At 36.6% G+C, this 21,762-nt stretch overlaps 1 protein-coding gene across 2 annotated transcripts in view; it reads right to left on the reverse strand.

Moving 5' to 3' along the window:
• Nucleotides 1-21,762, reverse strand: part of LOC131664775 (glycogen [starch] synthase) — a 1,096,132-nt gene that overhangs the window by 844,808 nt on the left and 229,562 nt on the right. For both annotated transcript variants that reach the window (XM_058936134.1, XM_058936143.1), the window contains exon 5: nucleotides 3,241-3,433. In XM_058936134.1, coding sequence (XP_058792117.1) covers nucleotides 3,241-3,433 — 193 coding nt within the window. The remainder of the gene's footprint in view (nucleotides 1-3,240; nucleotides 3,434-21,762) is intronic.

The raw sequence follows: 21,762 nt of genomic DNA on the forward strand, positions 1-21,762 counted from the left end.
GGAAATTCGCCACTATTTCGTGCTGTAACGAAATCGCTAAATCACTCAAATTCAATCTACGATATCTCGATGAAAAAAAAGATTTTTTAAATCTGAAAAAAGGGTTTTGAAGGGTAAGAGTAGTACTTTCAGATAGCATTACTCGTTTTTTAAAATAAAATTGGCTTACGACGTAATACTACGCGAAATATAGTGAAAAATCGTGTTTTTTGAACTTTTAGGTTAGGATTTGTCGAAAACCTAGGGTGATGGAGCAATTCAGAGGTCAGATTCGGTTTCAGCGCATCAAAAACCTTTGGGAACGTACTGTCTGGTTTCTGGGTTTTTTTCCTTGTCGGCTTGTGTTATTGAATTACTAATTAATAAATGTTGATTAACGAGGAAATGAAGATACTCATAAGTATATCGAGTCACTGAATCCAAATCTGATGTCCGTTTAACCCTATCAGGTTTCGATGAAAATCATTTGAAGGTTAAATCCCGAATAATTTTTATTTCTTGTTGAGATTAGTACACTCACAAGTTTTATATATTGCTGAATCCGACTTGACCTCGATCAGTGATATATCGCCCGATTATATATAAAAGAAATCAATTATATCCGTCTTTTAGATCATAGAAAATTAAAAGACACGAATTTTTTCTTATTCTGTTTCATAAAAAATTGGCTGAGTACAGTTTAGACTTGTCACTCTCACTTATGCGTCATGTTATCGCAACACCAACTAGCCTATCTATATCTTTTCTTATTCTGTATGCAAGTTGTGTTTCTCATTTGATTCGGTGCGTTCGTTTATTTGCGCATAACCTCCTAAACCTTGCAATTTCCCAGTGCACATTCATTATTTATTTGGTATGTTTTCAGTCGTGGGTTTGGACTATATAACATTCTTTGCGAACCTATAGACAGAATACCATATTAACATCAGTTAACGGCGTATGCTGAGCTATCTGGTCGGGTTCGATCTAACCCGTACTAAATTATATCTACATATCTACATATTCTCTCATTTCTCCATATAATAATATACACGACGATCCTCTTAACCCTTTGCGGCACACATTTTTGAAACAATAATATAAATATGAAAACTGTTACCCGGTAGGTTTTTGGGGTCACTGATTACGAATCTGAAGTCAGAATTTGAAAATTTTAATTTCCAAGATGGCGGATCCAATATGGCAGATCCATTTTTCAGCTAGATTGAAGTATCCTGAATGGAAGTAGAAAGCCGATATATGACAGACCCATGTGTTTGTTGAGTGTTTTTTTTACACTCGCCATTCCATACTATATTCTGCTATAATTTTTACATTTTTGATAATATTACCACTCTTAGCCGAACCCAGAGACACGAGCGAGGACGTGGTGGTAAGTCTCCATTTTTGTATTTTTATTTATTTTTTATTTTTTATTTTTTTTTTTATTTTTTTCTTATTTTTTCTTTATTTTATTTTTTTTTTTGAAAAAATAAAATTTAGCTGAAAAATGGATCCGCCATATTGAATCCGCCATCTTGGAAATTAAAATTTTCAAATTCTGACTGCAGATTCGTATTCAGTGACCCTGAAAACCTACAAGTAATTTTATTTGCACGATTATAGTAACATTTGCTTTCAATAATGATTTTTTTTCTAAAAAATCGTCATTTTGGTGCACTTTTCAGCCATTTTTTAAAAAATGGCGACTAAAAATCGATAATTTGATATAGTTATACATTCATTAACATATTAGAAGGATAAAATATTAAAAATCCCCGTGAGCAACGATTTATTAGAGCCCTTCATACATGAAAATCTCATTTCAAAAAGGTGGTAAGTATACTTACCACTATGCCGCAAAGGGTTAACAAGTTACTGAGAAGAATCCGCCATTATAGTTGTTATAAATTGTTAGCACCAGACATTTTCTATGAGTTTTTCTTTCTAATTCCGCTTTTAATCCCCCTAATCCTTCGGTTTAGGTTTAGAGAATATTTTTGAGTTTACTTTGCCAATGCCAATGATTTGTTCTACTTCATTGGTTTTTGTAAAAATGTGATTTTTAAAATAATTTTCTCTCCTCTTTTTTTTACGTTTCTTTCTTTTATAACATTCTTGGTAACTCCAGAATCCTTAAATCCATTTGATTCTTTCTTAATATATGTAAAATTTATATTCTCTCTATCGAATTTAATAAATTAGCATAAAGATATAATATAATGATGATATATACATGATATGATATTGGCAACGATAATATGCGGTGAATTTTCTTTTTCCGCAAAATTAAATTCCGCAAAAATCAAACTTAAATTTTTGAATCATTAAATTGAAGCTTTTTCTAAAATCTTTTTGTGTATGTTTTCAGATTTCAATTATCGTGAAAAATGGGGATAATATTCCATTTGTTATTTAACAAAAAAATTATCTGTTTAAAAAATAGTATAAGTCAACTTAAGCAACAAATCATTGATTTAATCATTGCAAATAATATTTAGAATATTCTACTGTATAATATTACAAAAACGTTTATCTCGTTCATTTTAGTTTACACAATTCTTGCGGTTATTCTGCGGTGCAACTGAAAATTGTATCGAGATCGGGATTTACGTTATTGAAATCGTAAAAGATTGTATAATTTATTTATAGAAGAACGGATAATAGCCGCGTATATTTTCAATTATTTTTCAGTTAACAAAAACAAAGCTACTTTTTCTTTCGTATAATTACCTTATCGCCTATGGAAAATGAATTTTACAACTTTAAACGATGGAATTTTGTAAGAAATTTCACGGCGAATAAATTTGCTTCTATGAATTTCTATCGTAGTACTAACATTTTGAGATGAAAATGGGGAAATCGTTCTAAGAAAAGGTCTATGTTTTGCATTTTTTACCGATATATGTTTATTGTAGGAAAGCCAACCCATAAAAAAAAATGCGTACGATATACCATTCTATTCACTATCTTTTTTATGAATGATTGCAACAAATATATTAAATTTCAGGAGCACAGTCATGTTTCTCAAGTTTTGAGCTAATTCGATCATTATTTTAACTATCCGCGTTCCCGATGAAACAGTTCAGTATGCATGGAATAAAATAATTCACAATATTTAATCATTTTACTTTCATTTTAGGAAATATTTACATGTAACGATAGCTCTTTTCTTGCAATAAATTTCCAAGATATAATTTAGTAACAAATTAATAATAGAGAAATAAAGCTATTATTTTATTAAGATTAATTTTTACTAACCTTATTTAAATTATTATAAAAATCTGTTTTTCCAGCGCATAAATATCTTCCGAGAAGAGTTGCGTGGGTAGTAAAAATTGTAGCCACACCTACATGACGTGTGCGTAATGCGATTAATCCGACTCCTGCTTGCCACTCATGACAATGTACTACAATTCGTGGCTCGTCGACTGATGACCGTTCTGCTATCTTTCTAAGAAAAAAATAATTTAAATTATGAAAGTAACATAGTTTTAACAATTAATTATTATTAGCTAATTACATTCGAATAATTTTGGACTGTAGCATACAAATTATTAATTGGTCTGAAAAATTTTCAAATTATTTATAAATTTACTGTTAGATAGTTTTTTTATACGAAATAAATAAGTACATTGAAGTAATCAAATTATTTTTCAAATAATAGCCAAGTCAAGTACGATGTTACGTAGTACATTAAGTTACCAAACAGTGCAAACAAAAGCGTTTTCTTTTTAAATAAGAATTGCAATTGACCAGGAGATAGTATAGTTAATTTAGTCACATAAAATCTGCTATGCGGTATTTTATATGTCTTATAACGGCCGGGGCCGTTTTCGCGGAAGATTGTCCGCGCACGAGGCCGAGCATGGCCAAGCGGGCAAGCGAGCGAGGAGTGAAGAGAGAGAGACAGAGCGAGACTCGATGAGGCGCGTGCCGTAGCGGTAGAGTGGGGGGAGAAAAACGATTTTTCGAACACTTGGACTTAGACCGGCGAGCTCGAGGGATTGTCACGTGCGTGCGCGACCAAAAGAAAAGAGGAAGAAAAGGAAAGCGACCGGCAGATAAAGAAAAGTGCGAGTGCGCGAGAAAATTGGAGACTATCCTCAAAAATCGCCGGAACCTGTGGATCGTCATCTCGAGTGGGCGATTACCAGGGGCAGAACTTGCCCGCCCGAGCAAGGGCGATAACGCGGGCGATTAGCAAGGAGTAGTCTGTCTGCAGCAGCTACTTCCCGGTGAGTTCCTCTCTGTTTATAAGCGACAACTCAGCGTGCGTTAGTTACGCGAGCGAGCGTCTCTCTCTCTAAAATAGTATTGATAGCGAAATCTCGGCATGCGGTATTGTATGAAAAGTTCGTATGAATAAATAAAGCCCGGTTTAACCTGTTTAAGCGTTGACTTTGTGTTGGGCGTACCCAGGAAGGCACCTCTGTCCCTTCCCACGCCCGTGATTAGAACTCACGCACGCTCTCGTGCTTAGCCGTGCTTTCGCGATCCCTTTTCAGGGCAGCGCGTGCCCGCCCGTATTCGGCGGAACGCCAGGAAGCGGCTAGCTGACCGGGGCGGCGGTGAGCCCCGCATCGAACAGCGAAAACAAAATTCTTAACGGGACGCGAGAATAATTTGATTATTTTTCAGATCGTTACAGTCTCTATTTACATTAAAAATATTAATTATTTTACAAATAATCATTTGAGTTTTGAATATTGAAACCAATCTGATAAAATACATTAAAATTTTTTTGAAAGAAAAACATTTTTCATCAACTTTTACTATTAACTTCTTAATATTTTATATAAAATTTAATTGTAGGAAAAAATCGGAGACTAGGACAACTCTTATAAACTAAAGAAATCAAAAAGACCAAAGAGATGTAGGAAAGATTAACTTCAACCAAAGTTATGAATAAAGTTTCTTATAGAAACTGATAATATCCATGTTTTAGGATATCAACTCAAACAACCATTTTAAAAAGCAATCTGTTAAGTGACAACTTTTAAATTTTCTTAATCCTGATTAATATTGAGTATTAGTATTATGTATAATTGCGTCGCGCGTATTAGTTGTACGCATTGGGTGCGCGTGGGCGGTTTAGTGGACGCGTGGTGGCGCTCCCGCACTGCATTACTGTATCACCCACGCCCAATAATTCTTTCCCGTGCGAGATTTAATCACGGAAAGTCGTGCCACAACTTTGTTCTCTTCAGAATTACGTTATACAGATTATATTCAGTTCTTTTGTAAATTTGTCTTTCTTGTTTATAATCGGTTTTCATCTCAGTTTTCTTAACAATTAGTTTTTGTCATTAATTTCTAAAATCAATACATATATGGGACAATCCATGTCAACCGGATCACTGCTGTGTCCAAAATTTGATGTGACCAAAAAAATCGTGCAACGACTCATTTTAAAGCTTAGCATATCTACTTTCTGATGCTGTGTGCGCCTTTGCAAAATCCAACATGGCGGCTCCAATATGGCGGCTACAAGAGACAAACTCGTAAACAAAAAATTTTATTTTTCAAATTTTTAGTAATAAATGTTAAAAAAATTAATATTTCATATTTTTTTATGAAAATCTGGCTCATTTCCTACAAAACAGTAACAGAAATCATTTTCGCTAAAATGAAAAATAAAAAAGTTATAATTTTTTGAAAATTTTCAAAAATAAAAAAATTTGCGATTTTTTTACTCAGAAGGAATTGACTTTGGAAAAAAAATTTAAGGAACAAAATTGCTTGAAATTCATCAAAACACAAGTGTGAATTTTTTCGAATTCCTTTGAGCGATTTTTTGCTTTTTGGATTTATCGGATTGTTTGAAAAATTAAAAAACTTCCCAAGATCTTTTACAAAAATTCATACGTAGTCTACGACTAATTCTAAGAGCTTTTTATTTTATAAGATTGTTCAGTAAAGGCGATCCATTTTGAGTAAATCGAAAAAGTAACTTGGACCGCTAGACACCAACCAGATAACCCACGCAAGCTCAGGAGAAGCTGTTTATAAATAAAAATGTAAGAAAACTAACCCCAAGCTATTAAACCTGCGTGCCCAGGGGCAGCAATTTTTAAATTATAATGAGAATAAACTAGTGAGGCTAATAACCAAATAACCCACACAAGCTATGAGGCAAACTGTTTGCAATTAAAAATTCAATAAATTATAACCCCAAGGCGTTAAACATGTGTACCCGGGGGACAGCTGTTTTTAAATTATACTGGGAATAATTCAGTGGTTAGATATGGTGTAAGATATTGTCCAATTCATGTACAACTGCTGTTAATTCTAATATTGTATTATATCCACATTATCTTTTGCAGCCGCGTAGCGTTTTACTATCAATTTATTGTCAGTATTTGGAATAAACGCATGGCTACTTTGAATCTTGGTTACAGCAGGTGGGTTGGGGAATTTTCTTTTTAATGTATCAGATAACCTCTTATGTTCTTCTTTTGTATAGTAAAGAAATTGTATGTTCTTGAACTTTTCCTTAGCCCATTTAAAGAGAGTTATAGAATTTAATATAGCATTTTTTGGTTCTGCTTGTAAGCTATATCGGGTTGCCTCACTCTTCAAACAAGCACCTAGTCCATCACAGATGCATTTACCATGAGACGTTGCATAACAGTGCCATTCCGTATCAATTTGAAAATCAGTCTTGTGATGGGCAAGGTGCATCATTTGAGTTCTATTCTTAAAATGTTGCTTGGCACCATCAGATATATAATAAATTTTTGTACTTTTTGGATACAACATTTTAATTATCGGTATCACTTTCTGCTGCATTAAATAAACTGCTGTTGCATCATGTTGTGATGTTTTAATTCGGTATTGGAGCGATAGTAAAATGCAACAGTAAAAACAGAACATTGGTCATTGTTATAATGGAAAGCTTGAGCGGCATCCTGAGCCACGTATGCATAATTTTCCGCAAAATCATAGTATAGCAATATTTCATTTTCTTTTAAATTTTCCCTTTTATCAGATATAAATTTTGTTTGTTCATTTGATATAAAACTATGCGTAATGAGAACTTTGATGCGATCACACAATACTTCTATAAATTCATCTGAGGGAAGACATTCTTGTTTGAGGGTACAGCGATCAGTAGATTGCCAAGTGCTGAATATAACTTGTTCGATTTTATTTTTTTTCAATAATTCCAAAAGGAAGTCGGAAAGCTTCTCAGTATTAGGACATTTGTTACACTGTAGCAAATGACAATCAGTTGTAGGTTTCTTACACTGAATGAATTTAAAACAATCTTTGTAGTCACATAATTGAAATTCAGAATCCCTGCTCAAAAATTTAAGATTTATAGCATCTAACATTAGTTTAACATTCTGGTGAGTCGTGCATATGCAAACGCTGTGTGTTCCTGATGATCCAGTTAAAACACACCATTTAGGATGCAGCTCTGCGAACTTAGATGATCCAATAAGATATTCTGGATATTTCTTCTTGAACATGAAATGTAAAACTTTAACATCATACAGTAGTAAATGTTTTTGTTTAGAAACTATCACACCATCTATCTTGACCTTGATAACTACTTTTTTATGCGGCATAATGCGACCGTTTGAGTCATTTTCGTAAAATTCAATAACTTTCGATATAGTTTCTTCATCTATATTTTTTCCCCTTTTGAAAGGTGGTACTGATAATACTCCACCAGAATTTTTCAAATCCTTAGAGTTTTTTGCCAGTCTATGAGAACATTTAAATTCTTCCATGATTGTACGAATGCTCCAACTATCAGGAGCTATAGTGAGAATAGACGTACGCATTGGATCATTTTCAGATAAACTTAGGAATTTCTTTTTAAGGCCATTCAAGAGTTCTTCTAACTGTTCTTCTCTAGATTTGCATGCAAGTTCTTCCAAGGAATCATTAAATTTCATGTCCTCTATACTATCATTTTTACTGCAGGATTCGTGTATTCCGTTATTCGGAGGTTCATTCAAGGAGTCATCGAATTCCATGTAATCTCGACTATTACCTTCAAAAGAAAGATCTTTATGAGAGTTATAAATACTTTTTCTATAAGTGTGACAAATTTATGATTGTGGATGCAAATTTGGATAGGACTCAAAAATACCTTGCGAAATATTCCGCAAGTTTTTACCCACATGACCATCTTTACCTAGTGGGTTACAACATCTCTTAGAATGGAGATTTTGTGACGAATCAGCCATGTCCACAGTTAGGATGCGAATACGTACTTGTAAAAACAATGGAAATAAAATAAAAATTAAAAGAAATGAAACAAGTAGGAAATACACCAACTATTCTGAAAACGACTGTTGGAAATTGACCATCGATGTTCCGCACAAACCTGGAAAATTATCTTAATAACTATCCTGAGAAGGACCGTTACTGTGTTTCTACCGATGCTGAGTACCACCCAATATATCAGAAAAACGACTATCTTGAAAAAGACTGTCGTTTCCGATAATAAAGGGCGTAGACAGAACAGGTGAGAGTAGACCAACTATCCTGAAAAGGACTGTTGGAAATTGACCGCCGATGTTCCGCACAAACCTGGAAAATTATCTCAATAACTATCCTGAGAAGGACCGTTACTGAGTTTCTACCGATGCTGAGTACCACCCAATATATCAGAAAAACGACTATCTTGAAAAACACTGTCCTTTCCGAAAATAAAAGGCGTAGAAAGAACAAGCTAAAATAGACCAACTAATTTAAAAAAAAGTTCTTATAATTAGTCGTAGACTACGTATGAATTTTTGTAAAAGATCATGGGAAGTTTTTTAATTTTTCAAACAATCCGATAAATCCAAAAAGCAAAAAATCGCTCAAAGGAATTCGAAAAAATTCACACTTGTGTTTTGATGAATTTCAAGCAATTTTGTTCCTTAAATTTTTTTTCCAAAGTCAATTCCTTCTGAGTAAAAAAATCGCAAATTTTTTTATTTTTGAAAATTTTCAAAAAATTATAACTTTTTTATTTTTCATTTTAGCGAAAATGATTTCTGTTACTGTTTTGTAGGAAATGAGCCAGATTTTCATAAAAAAATATGAAATATTAATTTTTTTAACATTTATTACTAAAAATTTGAAAAATAAAATTTTTTGTTTACGAGTTTGTCTCTTGTAGCCGCCATATTGGAGCCGCCATGTTGGATTTTGCAAAGGCGCACACAGCATCAGAAAGTAGATATCCTAAGCTTTCAAATGAGTCGTTGCACGATTTTGTTGGTCACATCAAATTTTGGACACAGCAGTGATCCGGTTGACATGGATCGTCCCATACAGGGTGGTGAAAAAGTATGGAAACACCTGAAAATCTCAGAGGGTTGGTCATAAAAATAAAATTCTTAAGGTCAGGTCCTATATAACTTTCAACGAGGAATCCAGTGATGACCTTGAATTTGACCTTGGACCTTACCTTCAAGGTCATTTCAAGGTCAACCTCATTTTTTCAAATGAGAACCCCTATTTTTGATGCCGGAATCAAAATGAGCGGGAAATTTTACGTCCGGATACGTGGTTAGGTATGAGGTTAAAGTAACCTCTGGAGGTCAAATAGAGGTCAATGTCGAAAAAAGTATGGAAACCCCTGAAAATCTGAGCGTTGGTCGTAAAAATAAAATTGTTAACGTCAGGTCTTATGTAACTTTCAACGATGAATCCAGTGATCCTTGAATTTGACTTTGGACCTCAACTTCAAGGTCATTTCAAGGTCAAATTTCTTTTGTTAAATGGGAACCCACACTTTTGATATCGGCAATTGAAAGAGAGTCAAATTTTACGTTAAAATATGCCTTGAGGTCCAAGGTCGACGTGACCTCTGGAGGTCAAATAACGATTAACAGTATATTTATATCGAAACTCCAAAAATGTGTCTATTTTAATTATTAAACAAGAAAACTAGTTTCTCAATCCAGAATCCTTCTTTTAGCGCTATCCAGGAACAACGACGTGGACGTAGAAGGATTCTGTTCCCTTTGGGGTGCTGGATTATCGTGAGTTCCCCTTGCCTCTCACGTCGGGGTGCTGGATTATCGTGAGTTCCTTTTGCCTCTCACTTAGGGCGTTTTTATGAATTATTATAGTAGATGAGTAAATTTATAACAGATGCTCAAATTTTTCTCCATTTGTTTCTTGATAGTAACCAATCCTGATGTAAAATGACTGAACTGCGTGTCGAATCATATCTCTTGTAATGAGAGCAGTTTCCTCAATAATTCTACGTCTTAATTCATCAAGATTTTCTGGATTTGTTCTGTAAACGCGATCTTTTAAATAACCCCATAAGAAAAAATCCAATGGTGTTAAGTCTGGAGATCTTGGAGGCCACTCTATGCTACCTCGTCTACCTATCCATATTTCGAAGAATGTTTCATTCAAGAATCCTCTAACATTAACTGCAAAATATGGTGCTGCACCGTCTTGCTGGAACCATGTGTTTTCGAAATCGTCTCTTTTTACAGCTTGTATTGCTGGAACAATTTGGTTTCGCAATAGCTGTTCATAATTTTGTGCATTTAAATTTCCTTCGATAAAAAAGGGACCTATTTTTGTGTCGTCTACAATTCCTGCCCACACATTTAGTTTTTGAGGATATTGAGTGTGAGTTGCGTCCATCCAGTGAGGATTTGTATCAGACCAATATCGAAAGTTATGTCGATTGACATTACCGTTTAACTGAAACGTTGCTTCATCTGAAAAGACAATATTTCCTAAAAATTGTGGATTGTCAGTTATCATTTCCATCATCGTCTCACAAAATTCAGTGCGACGATCCGGATCATCTTCATTTAATTCTTGCACGAGTTTAATTTTGACGGGATGCAATTTGTTTCTGTTCAAAATTTGAAGAACAGATGTGTGATGGATGTCGTGTTGTAAAGCTGCAGATCGAAGAGTCTCATGAGGATTTTCTACAAAAGACTGTAAAACATGTAAAGATTTTTCTTCGTTTGTTGCTGTCGATGGTCTACCAGCAACAGGACGATTTCGAATAGGTCCCGTGTCATCAAAACGTCTTATTGTTTTTGAAACAGTTCCTCTTGATATAGGAGTACCATCGTTTCGAAATGTTGCATTAAACAGATTAGTTACCTGTGTATATGACCTATGCATATCACCCCAACCTTATCATCAAAAGTGATATCCGTTCTCTTTCGGACAATCGAAACATTTTGGTTTCAAAATGACTTCTTCGTACAAAACTAATTTACAACAAAAATATTTGGTGATTTTGTCAAATTTTATCTCTTGCAACTACAGAGTGTTATTTATGCAGTAATACCAAAAATGTATTCGTCAAGCGAATTGAAATAAAAATTCATTCATTCATAAATTTATTTTCTATCTAAAGAAAACCTTTTTTTAACAATATCATTTATGTAACTACGCGGACATGAAAAAGCCACACATAATATTGAATTTTCGACTTTTAATGAGACAGCTATTTTGTTAAAGATACATTTCGTCAGTTTGGCGGAATAATCGGACAAGTTGAGTTTTTATTTGTAAAAGCGGACACGTCGGATTTTCATTTGAAAATGTGGATACGTTGGCTTTCTTTCTTTTCTTTTTTTCTTGTAGAAGCGGGCGTAACGAAAATAATTTTTTTTTGTCTAATTTAAACTTAGCAATACTTTTTTAATGTAACGGTTTGAATGGTAAATGAATGTTAATGAAAATAGAAACGAATTTTTGCGGGATCCAACTTCGTTTTCGCTATTTGTTTGAAAGGTTACGATTTAGAAATTTTTTGCAAATGAAACGTTTTACCAAATTTATGCAAATGAATCATTTTAGCAAATTTTCGTAAATGAATAGTTTTTGCAAATTTCTGCAAGTGAATCGTTTTTGCAAATTATTACAAACTACATATCTGATTTTCTAAATTATTTTCTTATTTTAGCCAACTTATTCAGTAATTTTGGAAATCGCCGTGTTTCCGTGTAGCCGTGTATCCCGATTCAGGTTCAGGGTAGCGTGATCGAGATCAGTGATACTAAAACCTATTCAACAAAGCACCCCAAGTGAAAGGCAAGCGGAACTTACTCTAAAAAAGCCCCCCAAAGGGAACAGAATCCTTCTACGTCCACGTCGTTGTTCCTGGATAGCGCTAAAACAAGGATTCTGGATTGAGAAACTAGTTTTCTTGTTTAATAATCAAAATAGACACATTTTTGGAGTTTCGATATAAATATACTGTTAATCTTTATTTGACCTCCAGAGGTCACGTCGACCTTGGACCTCAAGGCATATTTTAACGTAAAATTTGACTCTCTTTCAATTGCCGATGTCAAAAGTGTGGGTTCCCATTTAACAAAAGAAATTTGACCTTGAAATGACCTTGAAGGTGAGGTCCAAAGTCAAATTCAAGGATCACTGGATTCATCGTTGAAAGTTACATAAGACCTGACGTTAACAATTTTATTTTTACGACCAACGCTCAGATTTTCAGGGGTTTCCATACTTTTTTCGACATTGACCTCTATTTGACCTCCAGAGGTTACTTTAACCTCATACCTAACCACGTATCCGGACGTAAAATTTCCCGCTCATTTTGATTCCGGCATCAAAAATAGGGGTTCTCATTTGAAAAAATGAGGTTGACCTTGAAATGACCTTGAAGATAAGGTCCAAGGTCAAATTCAAGGTCATCACTGGATTCCTCGTTGAAATTTATATAGGACCTGACCTTAAGAATTTTATTTTTATGACCAACCCTCTGAGATTTTCAGGTGTTTCCATACTTTTTCACCACCCTGTATATACGTATACGGCTTACGTGCGGCAAAATTCAAGCATAATTACTTATTGTTAGGACAAAAATTATTATAAGGACCAGTCGAGATAAATGGTTATACCTTTGGACAAACATTCTAACAACATATACACATATATAGCAATATAAATCAAAGGACAAGTCCATTAATACATATATAAATATAGCGATATAATTGACACCAATTAATAATAATAATAAATAAACATTTAACAAGTAAGTAACTCAAGGTTTATTATATAAAACTGTCTTCTTCTTACTTATTTTTCTATAATAATAATTATTCTTGGAGTAATTACCATTTGGCAAATTCGACGTATTCATTTTGTGTATAACTACAAATATATATATGTGAATATATATATATATATATATATATATATATATATATATATATATATATATATATATATATATATATATATATATATATATATATATATATATATACATATACATATACATATACATATACATATATATGCGTGATTGATAAATTCTTAACTATTTTGGCTTTGGCATTTTATTCTCACGACTCTTTTTATTTTATTGTTATAAATACCGCTCGCACCGACCGGTCGGACTAGCGTCATACGACCTCTACGAAAACGTCGTATAATAGCTTACGCTGACGAAGTGTTTAACAATTAAGAGCGTTGCCGGATAATATGATATGCATGTGTATAGGATAAATAGTACGTCTGCAATATTTTGATTATATTTAAAAGAACTTAATTTCAAATTGCTCGTCAAACGCAGCCATTACTACCTTTTATATATTTGTCTTTAACCAGTGCAGTCGAGACTAATAAGAGTTTCGATCTATATCATTATTTTATTATACAGGGTGAGTCATTTTAATTTCCCCAGTCTAATAACTTTTGAAACAAGCAAATTACGCAAAAATGTTTCAGACCAAAGTTGTAGGGGTTCAAGGGGGACATCTAGGGGTGACTTTGAAATTGACCTTGAGCTTGACCTTGACGGCTTTCTCAATGTCAAGTCTATTTTTTTATTGGGAACCCCTATTTCTGACCTCGGAATCGGAAAGAGCGGGAAATTTTACATCCAGATAACATCTTTTAACATGGGTCAAAATAAATCCTTAAGGTCATGCTAAGGTCAAAACTATCCTGGAACAAGAATCGAACAATGTAAGCAAAATACGAAAAAATGACTCAGAAAAAAGTTGTAGGAGTTCAAGGGGGACGTCTAGGGGTGACTTTGAAATTGACCTTGAGCTTGACCTTGACGGCATTCTCAAGGTCAAGTCTATTTTTTTATTGGGAACCCTTATTTCTGACCTCGGAATCGGAAAGAGCAGGAAATTTTACAGGATTTAAATTTTTTAAATTTTAAAATTTTTTAAATTTAATTTTTTTAAATTTTACGTGACTATTCTTGTTTCCGTTCCCTATCCTTTTTTATTTTTCACCGGACTGTATGATTATTATTAATAAATTTCAAATATTGGAAGTTGTTGCTAATAATTTGCTATTACAAGTCTATTAAATTAATGAAACTATTTCAGTATCAATCTGATGTTCTGCAAAGAAATAAGAGTAAAAGTTAAATACATAAGGATAAATTTCATGTTCAATGAAGAATCTATTACATTTGGAAGTCGTTTAGAAAGTAATCGCAATACGTTCAGTCGTGATTTCAATTTTGAAAAAGCTTTAAATATTACTTTTGTTTTAACCATGCTTGTGTTCATTGTATCACTATCATTATTTCTTCATATTTGAATAAGAGACCTTTCTTATTGCCATCGATCATATGAAATCTAATTTGGACAATATTGCCTCTGTTTTCAGTAATATTTAATTTGTATCATCTTTCTATGATCTTTGCCTTTGTTGATTTGTATTGAGGTTTTTTGAAAAAATCTTTTAAATATGGCTGATTTTACCCCAACAGAGATAGTTGATATGATTTGGATTTTAGGAGAATGTAGAGGTAATTACCGTGAAGCGTCAAGGTTGTATCGAACTCGATACCCACAAAGGCGCCATCCTGATCACCGTACCATTCATCATCTTGAAGAAAGAGCTCGACAAGGGCATCTACGAAGAAGTCGACCAAGACATGAGTATGATGATAGAGATGCTAGGGTTTTGGTTGTCTTAGGATTGGTTCACCTAAATCCTCATATCAGCAGCCGACAAATAGAGAGAGAAACAGGAATACCTCAGAGAACCGTTATTAGAATTTTAAGAAGTAATAGATATCATCCGTATCATATTACCTTAACGCAAGCATTAAACGCTAATGATATGAGAAACAGAGTAAATTTCTGTCGGTGGGCTCTACAGATGATTTTGCAGGATCCGAATTTTTTTAATTATGTCCTTTTTTCTGATGAAGCTACGTTTCATAGTACTGGCCAATTGAATCGTCACAACAGTCATTATTGGTCTGATCAGAATCCTCACTGGTACAGACCAGTCGATAATCAACATCGTTGGAGTGTAAATGTATGGTGTGGAATAGTTAATGGTCATCTCATCGGGCCATTCTTTTTTGAAGAAAACGTCAACGGCAATGCTATTTTAGAACTTTTAAGGAATCATCTCCCACTTTTACTTGAAGACGTAGATCTTGAGACTAGACGTCGAATGTGGATACAACTGGATGGTGCAGGACCGCATTTCGCTTTAATTGTACGAGAGTTTTTAAATAGAAATTTCCAACAAAGGTGGATTGGAAGAGGTGGTCCAGTTGCTTGGCCTGCACGATCACCGGACTTAACTTCCCCAGATTTCTTCCTTTGGGGATACTTAAAAAATACTGTGTTCGCCGAAGCGCCCACAACAAGGGAGAATATGATAGAAAGGATTAGAGTTGCATGTAGACAAATCTCTAGAGATATCTTACTGCGCACTATTGAAAGCTTCGAACAGAGGCTCAGGCAATGCATCGACGTAAATGGTAATAATTTCGAGCAAAACCGATAGGAAATAAGTTTATTCTAGTTTCATCACGAATTGTGAGAGGCAAGGGGACTCACATTAATAAAGCACCCCAAATCGTGAGAGGCAAGGGGATTCACGTTAATAAAGCACCCCGAATCGTGAGAGGCAAGGGGACTCACGTTAATAAAGCACCCCAGAGGGAACATAATCCTATTACGTCCACGTCGTTGTTCCTGGGTAGTGCTAAAGATAGGAAGTTTATGATCTTAAACATCAGCATCGTTAGTACATGGCCAGTCCCTTATTCTTTGGAAGTTTATTTAAGAACGGTCATATGCCATAAAAGCTCCGCCTCGAAATATAACAAAAATAAGAGAATTTTCAAGAATTTGACCTTTGCTTCACATTGAGAATAGAAGTACGACAAAGGTCTTCGATGCTCGTTAAACCTTTTGATGTTTGAAAGCGGCTTCAATTTCTTAAGTAAAAACTGAAATATTGTTTATGTTCTTATGAAAAAAAACTAAATAGATACTTGAACGTAAAATTTCCCGCTCTTTCTGATCCTGAGATCAGAAATAGGGGTTTCCATTAAAAAAATAGAAATGACCTTGAGAAAACCGTCAAGGTCAAGCTCAAGGTCAATTTCAAAGTCACCCCTAGATGTCCCCCTTGAACCCCTACAACTTTGGTCTGAAACATTTTTGCGTAATTTGCTTGTTTCAAAAGTTATTAGACTGGGCAAATTAAAATGACTCACCCTGTATATATGAATAATTGTGCCTATATTTGCGATAGTAATAGAAGGACCCCTATATATATATTTTAGTTATTTGATTTTATTTAATTACTATTTATGTCCCATAAATATACATATATATAAGTTATATTTATCAAATAACTTGCGAGCGTTAAGTGAGCGGGGTCTCATACATGCAGCAATTCACCACAACGAGTTGTAGTGTCACTCGTTTGCTAAAAGTACACTAACGACGTGTGTGTCTACTCGAAAACACGTCTCACAATCTAAAGGCTACTGTTAATTTTTAAAGTTGAATCACGTCTGTTGGCTCTGACCACCGTTTATTTGATGTAAGTTTCAGATAGATTATTTTAATTCACAATTTTCAGATTGACGCGCCAAATAAAAAAAATTTTTTTTTGCATAACAATTATTTGCAAGTTAATCAAATGGTTAAAAGTACTTACGCTATATTTTCGATTTTTTTAAAGTATATTTCTATTATCACGGACGATAACATTTGTACAGTCTGACTACATAAGATAAAATCTCCAGTATAATATTATAATATAATACAGATATAAAATTTACAGATATACAGATATTCTATCGGCATATAACAAATTTTACACACTTACATCACGCTCTGTAATACGTGTGCATTATCTTATCCGATTGATCGTGTCCTCTCAATCAGAAAGTACAATTTTCATGTATGTGTATTATTAGATACGTAGCTCAGATCGACAATCCCGATCATATATAGTAGTTACATTAGACAATAAATTACATTTTATGCATAATATGTATGCTATCAAATTGCAGCATTTTTTATGTTCAAGTTAAAAGTATAGTAGTAGAGGCTATGAGAATCCTGGCCCACATTTACCATCCGAGAAATTACTTTCTTCTATACTAGCAGTCGATATAGAAATTACCCTGGTGTACCGGCATTTTGTTGTATCGATCCCGGGTTTACGGACGTTTTCTTTATCGGTATGTGATGGTAGTATCACGGCCAGTCTCATACAGACATCGGAGTGTGTGTTGCGGCCCGATGAGAGTCCCCATGCTGCTTTACCGATCGTCTCCATGCCTCCGTGCGTGCGAGTTAATGACAATAGGTGGAAAGAAAAAAAAGTACTATCTGATAAAGATCTGCATAACTTCTGCTATATATGTATGATCTTTCAAAGTTTCATGTTACATTCTGACTTCGACATTAATTTAATACAATATCACTAGTTTCAAAAGAACTGATGATGGAAAGATAAAAGTTTCATATACGTTTAAAAAAAGTTTTTATTAGTTAGTATTCATATCATATAATTTTTGCTACTGTGTTGATAATCTCCATGATTATGAAAAGAAACTAATAAAAACTTGAAATGTAATTAGAGTTATGACATTCTAGTCCTAATTTTTTATAATTATTACACAATTTTTAATGTGTATGAATAACGTAATGTACTTTGAATGTGTATGAATAATATCTAATGAATAATGTATATGTAAATTAGTGAAGAGCCTATTCTTTGTGAATGCAGAAAAACGAATGACGCTTCACTTCGTGGATGGTCTGTTGCAGACAACAGGATACTCGGAAGCCTCGATCATGCAGAACAGACACATGAAATCTTCGAAATCTAAGACGTGATATACATATCCAGTCAACCACTTGACTTTATGTTTCCCTTTAACGGAAATCATTACAAAATCTCGTCAGGCGAGGTATTAAATAAATAAATATAAATTATTGTGATAGGTGTTGTTTAATTATTACGTAACTATAAGAATTGTAACGGGGGTGGTTATCTGAAAAATGGAAAATTTATTTAAGAACAAATTCCCACGATGCAGAGCAAACCGCCGCTCCGTTAAACACGTATGATAGTACGTGTATTCGCCTTAACGTCAGATGATTTATCCTAGTTGTCTTCTATTAAACGGAGTTGAACTCACCTTAAGTCACGTGTCTTGTGACACTCGTTGAGTTTTAAGTGTGAGCGACTTTACCTAATTTTCTTAATCCCCTAGATGTAATTGGATTAAAACCTAAGCCTTTTTCAATTACTTAAGCTACTAGGAAAATTAAATTACGAAAACGGGGAATAAATTTAACAGACTTTAATTAATAAAAATTACTACAGTCTTTGTAGGGCCGAAAGACTAACGCACGCGAATAGGATTTTACAATTAGTTATATTCGGTGAGAAAGAGAGAGAGTAGATTTGAATTATACCGCGAACTAACGCTCGACGCGAATACAAAAAAATAACGCTATCACGAATAGACAAAATACGGAATGTATTTTGTATCGCTTATAATAACGGAAGGTGCACCTACCATTCGGTGCAATTACGGTGATCAGCCGTAATTGTTGTTGCAAAAATATCAACTGCCGCTGCCCCTTGATTATCAGCTGCGCTGCCTTGTACTGCCTCCAATTAACTACAATGTGCTGCTTCTGCACTGCTACTTGCTGCTATTTTTTACCTCGATAATACCTTTGCACTCATGCACGAAATTGTCCCAGAAAACTAATTATTCGGCGAAAACAAAGTGCAACACAAATCGGCGGTAAATTCGCGTTCACAGCTGAGGCGTAACTGCCTATTCAAAAGATCGCGCGCCCCCTCTCTCTCTCTTAACTGTTAAAACTAACGCGCGAGAAGCAGAATCGCGAACGGTTCGATTAATTAAATCGACTACCGTTGCAGCCCCCTCCAAGTCCCGACTACCCGGGCAGGACGAATACCCGCGATTCTCCGCTATCAGGAACCTGAAAAAAAATAAAGAAAGAAAGGGATCAAATAACCAACACCCTTCTTTATTTTTGGCTGATTTTATTGCTCTCCATGGCCTACATCATCATTTGGCTACACCTGGCGCTCGATGTTTCGGATAGCGCCAGTGTGTAGCCTTCTTCGGGCACCGCTGGGAATTGGTCACCCCAGGCTCCCCACAGATGTAGCAACTCCTCAGCTGCGATCAAGATTGAGCAGCCTCCAGAGCTTGTGTAGGCTGCACAGCAGTCAGAGGGGACTGCTGGACGCTGACTCCCTGGGAGGCGGTAATAGTGACGCCTTCCACCGTTGCGGTCGCACGACCATCTTGCGACCTGATCACGATTGTGATATCTGGAGCCATACGCCCGTCCACATGGTCCGTGAGCATTGATCCAGCGTCAGTAGCTCCCGGGGCTCTCTTCTCTTGAGCCGGCGCCGGGAGCGCTGCGGGGAACTCCTGTCCGTTGTCCACCCGCAGCGGGGCCTCTCCGTAGGCCCTCTGACGCTGATCCATCTCTGCCCACTCCCCGAGCAGTTCTTCTGCTCCCTGGCGGCTCATGAAGCGTCTCAGGTGCTCCTGCACCTGAGACTGCAGCTCTTGAGCGAACCGCCAGGCACTCTCCACCTCGTTCATCCCCAGACGTATGTGTCTGAAGTCGAGGAGGAGAGTAGGCTGCTCCGGGATGCGGGGGTGGTTGCAGACCCAGTGTGATGCCCCACAGGTTTCCCTGGGTCCTGGGCACTGGCTCGCACAGTCCGACGTCTGAGGTACGCCGGACTTGAGGGTCTGCACTTCCTGGTCCACTGTGGACTTGGGACTCTCGACACTGTCCTGGTCCTCTGTCTGTGTCAAAGCGTCCCGGGAACCCTTCTTCGGGGCGACCCACGATGAGTCCCGGAGAACGTCTGCCACCGAAGCATTGTGGCGCTCCCTTCGGGTGGCCCCCTCCAACTGGACCCTGGCGAAGCTCCGCAGATCTTCAATTAACGTCGCATCAGGGCCCAGTTGCAGATCTAATAGCATCTGCGTGACCACCTCGAAGGTCTCCTCTTCGACGACGATTCTCCGGTCCATCTGTAACATCCAAAACAAAAAATATTGGATGAAACTCCCTGCGCGAAGAAAAACCCTAATATACGCCGCATCCCATCAAGTTATACGTTCCCTCGCAATTCTTTCCGGGAACGTCCTAGTCCTCGTCGGTTACTGTTGGGTTTATCGGCCCAACTCTCCTTTGCACGACGGGCATTGTCTTTCGAGGCCTATCTCTCCCTCTAGTTTCCTTCATGGGAGAGTTGTTGCCTCGTACTGGACCAGTGACCATCTCTGGGACGTTTCGAGGTCGACCTCGACCTCTCTTGGTTGGGGCAGATACCGGTAAATCCGACGTCTCGGTGGGATCCTTATATACAGCCGTGGGGGCTGCTAATTCGATCCGCTCGCTTGGTAAATCCCCTCCCGGATCTTCACACGCATTCGCGGAATCGTTCACCTCCTCCGACGGCTGGTTATTTTGCGGCCCGCGAGGATCGATGACTTCCTCGCTTTCCTCATCCTCACCCGGACTGTAGTACGGTTTAAGATCTTTGGCATGGAAGAGCTCGGGTAGGATCTCCAGCTGATTGCCTAGTCTGTACGTGTTGGAACCACAAACCTCTTCAATCACGTACGGACCGGCATATTTCGGCGCCAATTTGGCTGAAATGCCTTGGGCAGCCGAAGAGAGAATCCTGTTCCTCTTCCAAACCCAATCTCCGACTTTAAACTCGGGTTACCGTCTCTTCTGGTCATAATAAGCCGCCTGACGCGCAGCTTCCTCCTTTGTTTTGGAGTTGGCCCTCTCCCATAAATTAGGGAGCTTCACCATATATTCAGCCCAATCCATCACAGCTTGACCCTCCGAACATTCAAGAACCTGCTGATCTTGGGTTCTTCTGAACGTCAAAGGAGGTACCGGCTGACGTCCAAACATGAACATCGCAGGACTATATCCCGTGATGCTATGAGTTGCCGAGTTCAACGCGAAGTTGAACTCTGACAGGTGTTCCTCCCAGCTTTTATGATCACGGCTACGTAAGACGTGATCATGGTTTTGAGTGTGCTGTTTACTCGCTCTGTGGGATTCGCTTGTAGATGATACACGGGAGTCAAGGCGCTGGATGCCGTTCGTCTGGAGGTATGAATCGACTTCCTGATTCTTGAATTCGGTTCCATTATCCGACAAGAATACCTTTGGCGCGCCAAACCTAGTGACAATCCTCTCCTGTAATTCCCTTGCGATTGTCTTCCCATTGGCTTTGCGTATTACAACACACTCTACCCAGCGAGTAAACAAGTCTACAATGACTAAGATGTACTCAAAACCTCGAGAGCTTTTGGGAAATGGACCAGTGATATTATCGGCCACCACCTGCCAGGGTCGTGACACTTGTCTACGACCCATCCACCTTGCATTGCTGACACACCGGGCAAGTCTTTACGTACTCCCTGACCTGATCATACATCTAAGGCCAGTAGTACAAGCGCCTAGCCCTGGAGAACGTACGCTCTCGTCCTTGATG

Source organism: Phymastichus coffea, unplaced genomic scaffold, assembly GCF_024137745.1.
Source record: "Phymastichus coffea isolate CEN01 unplaced genomic scaffold, Cenicafe_Pcof_1.1 PCOF00003, whole genome shotgun sequence".
Classification (NCBI taxonomy): Eukaryota; Metazoa; Arthropoda; class Insecta; order Hymenoptera; family Eulophidae; genus Phymastichus; species Phymastichus coffea.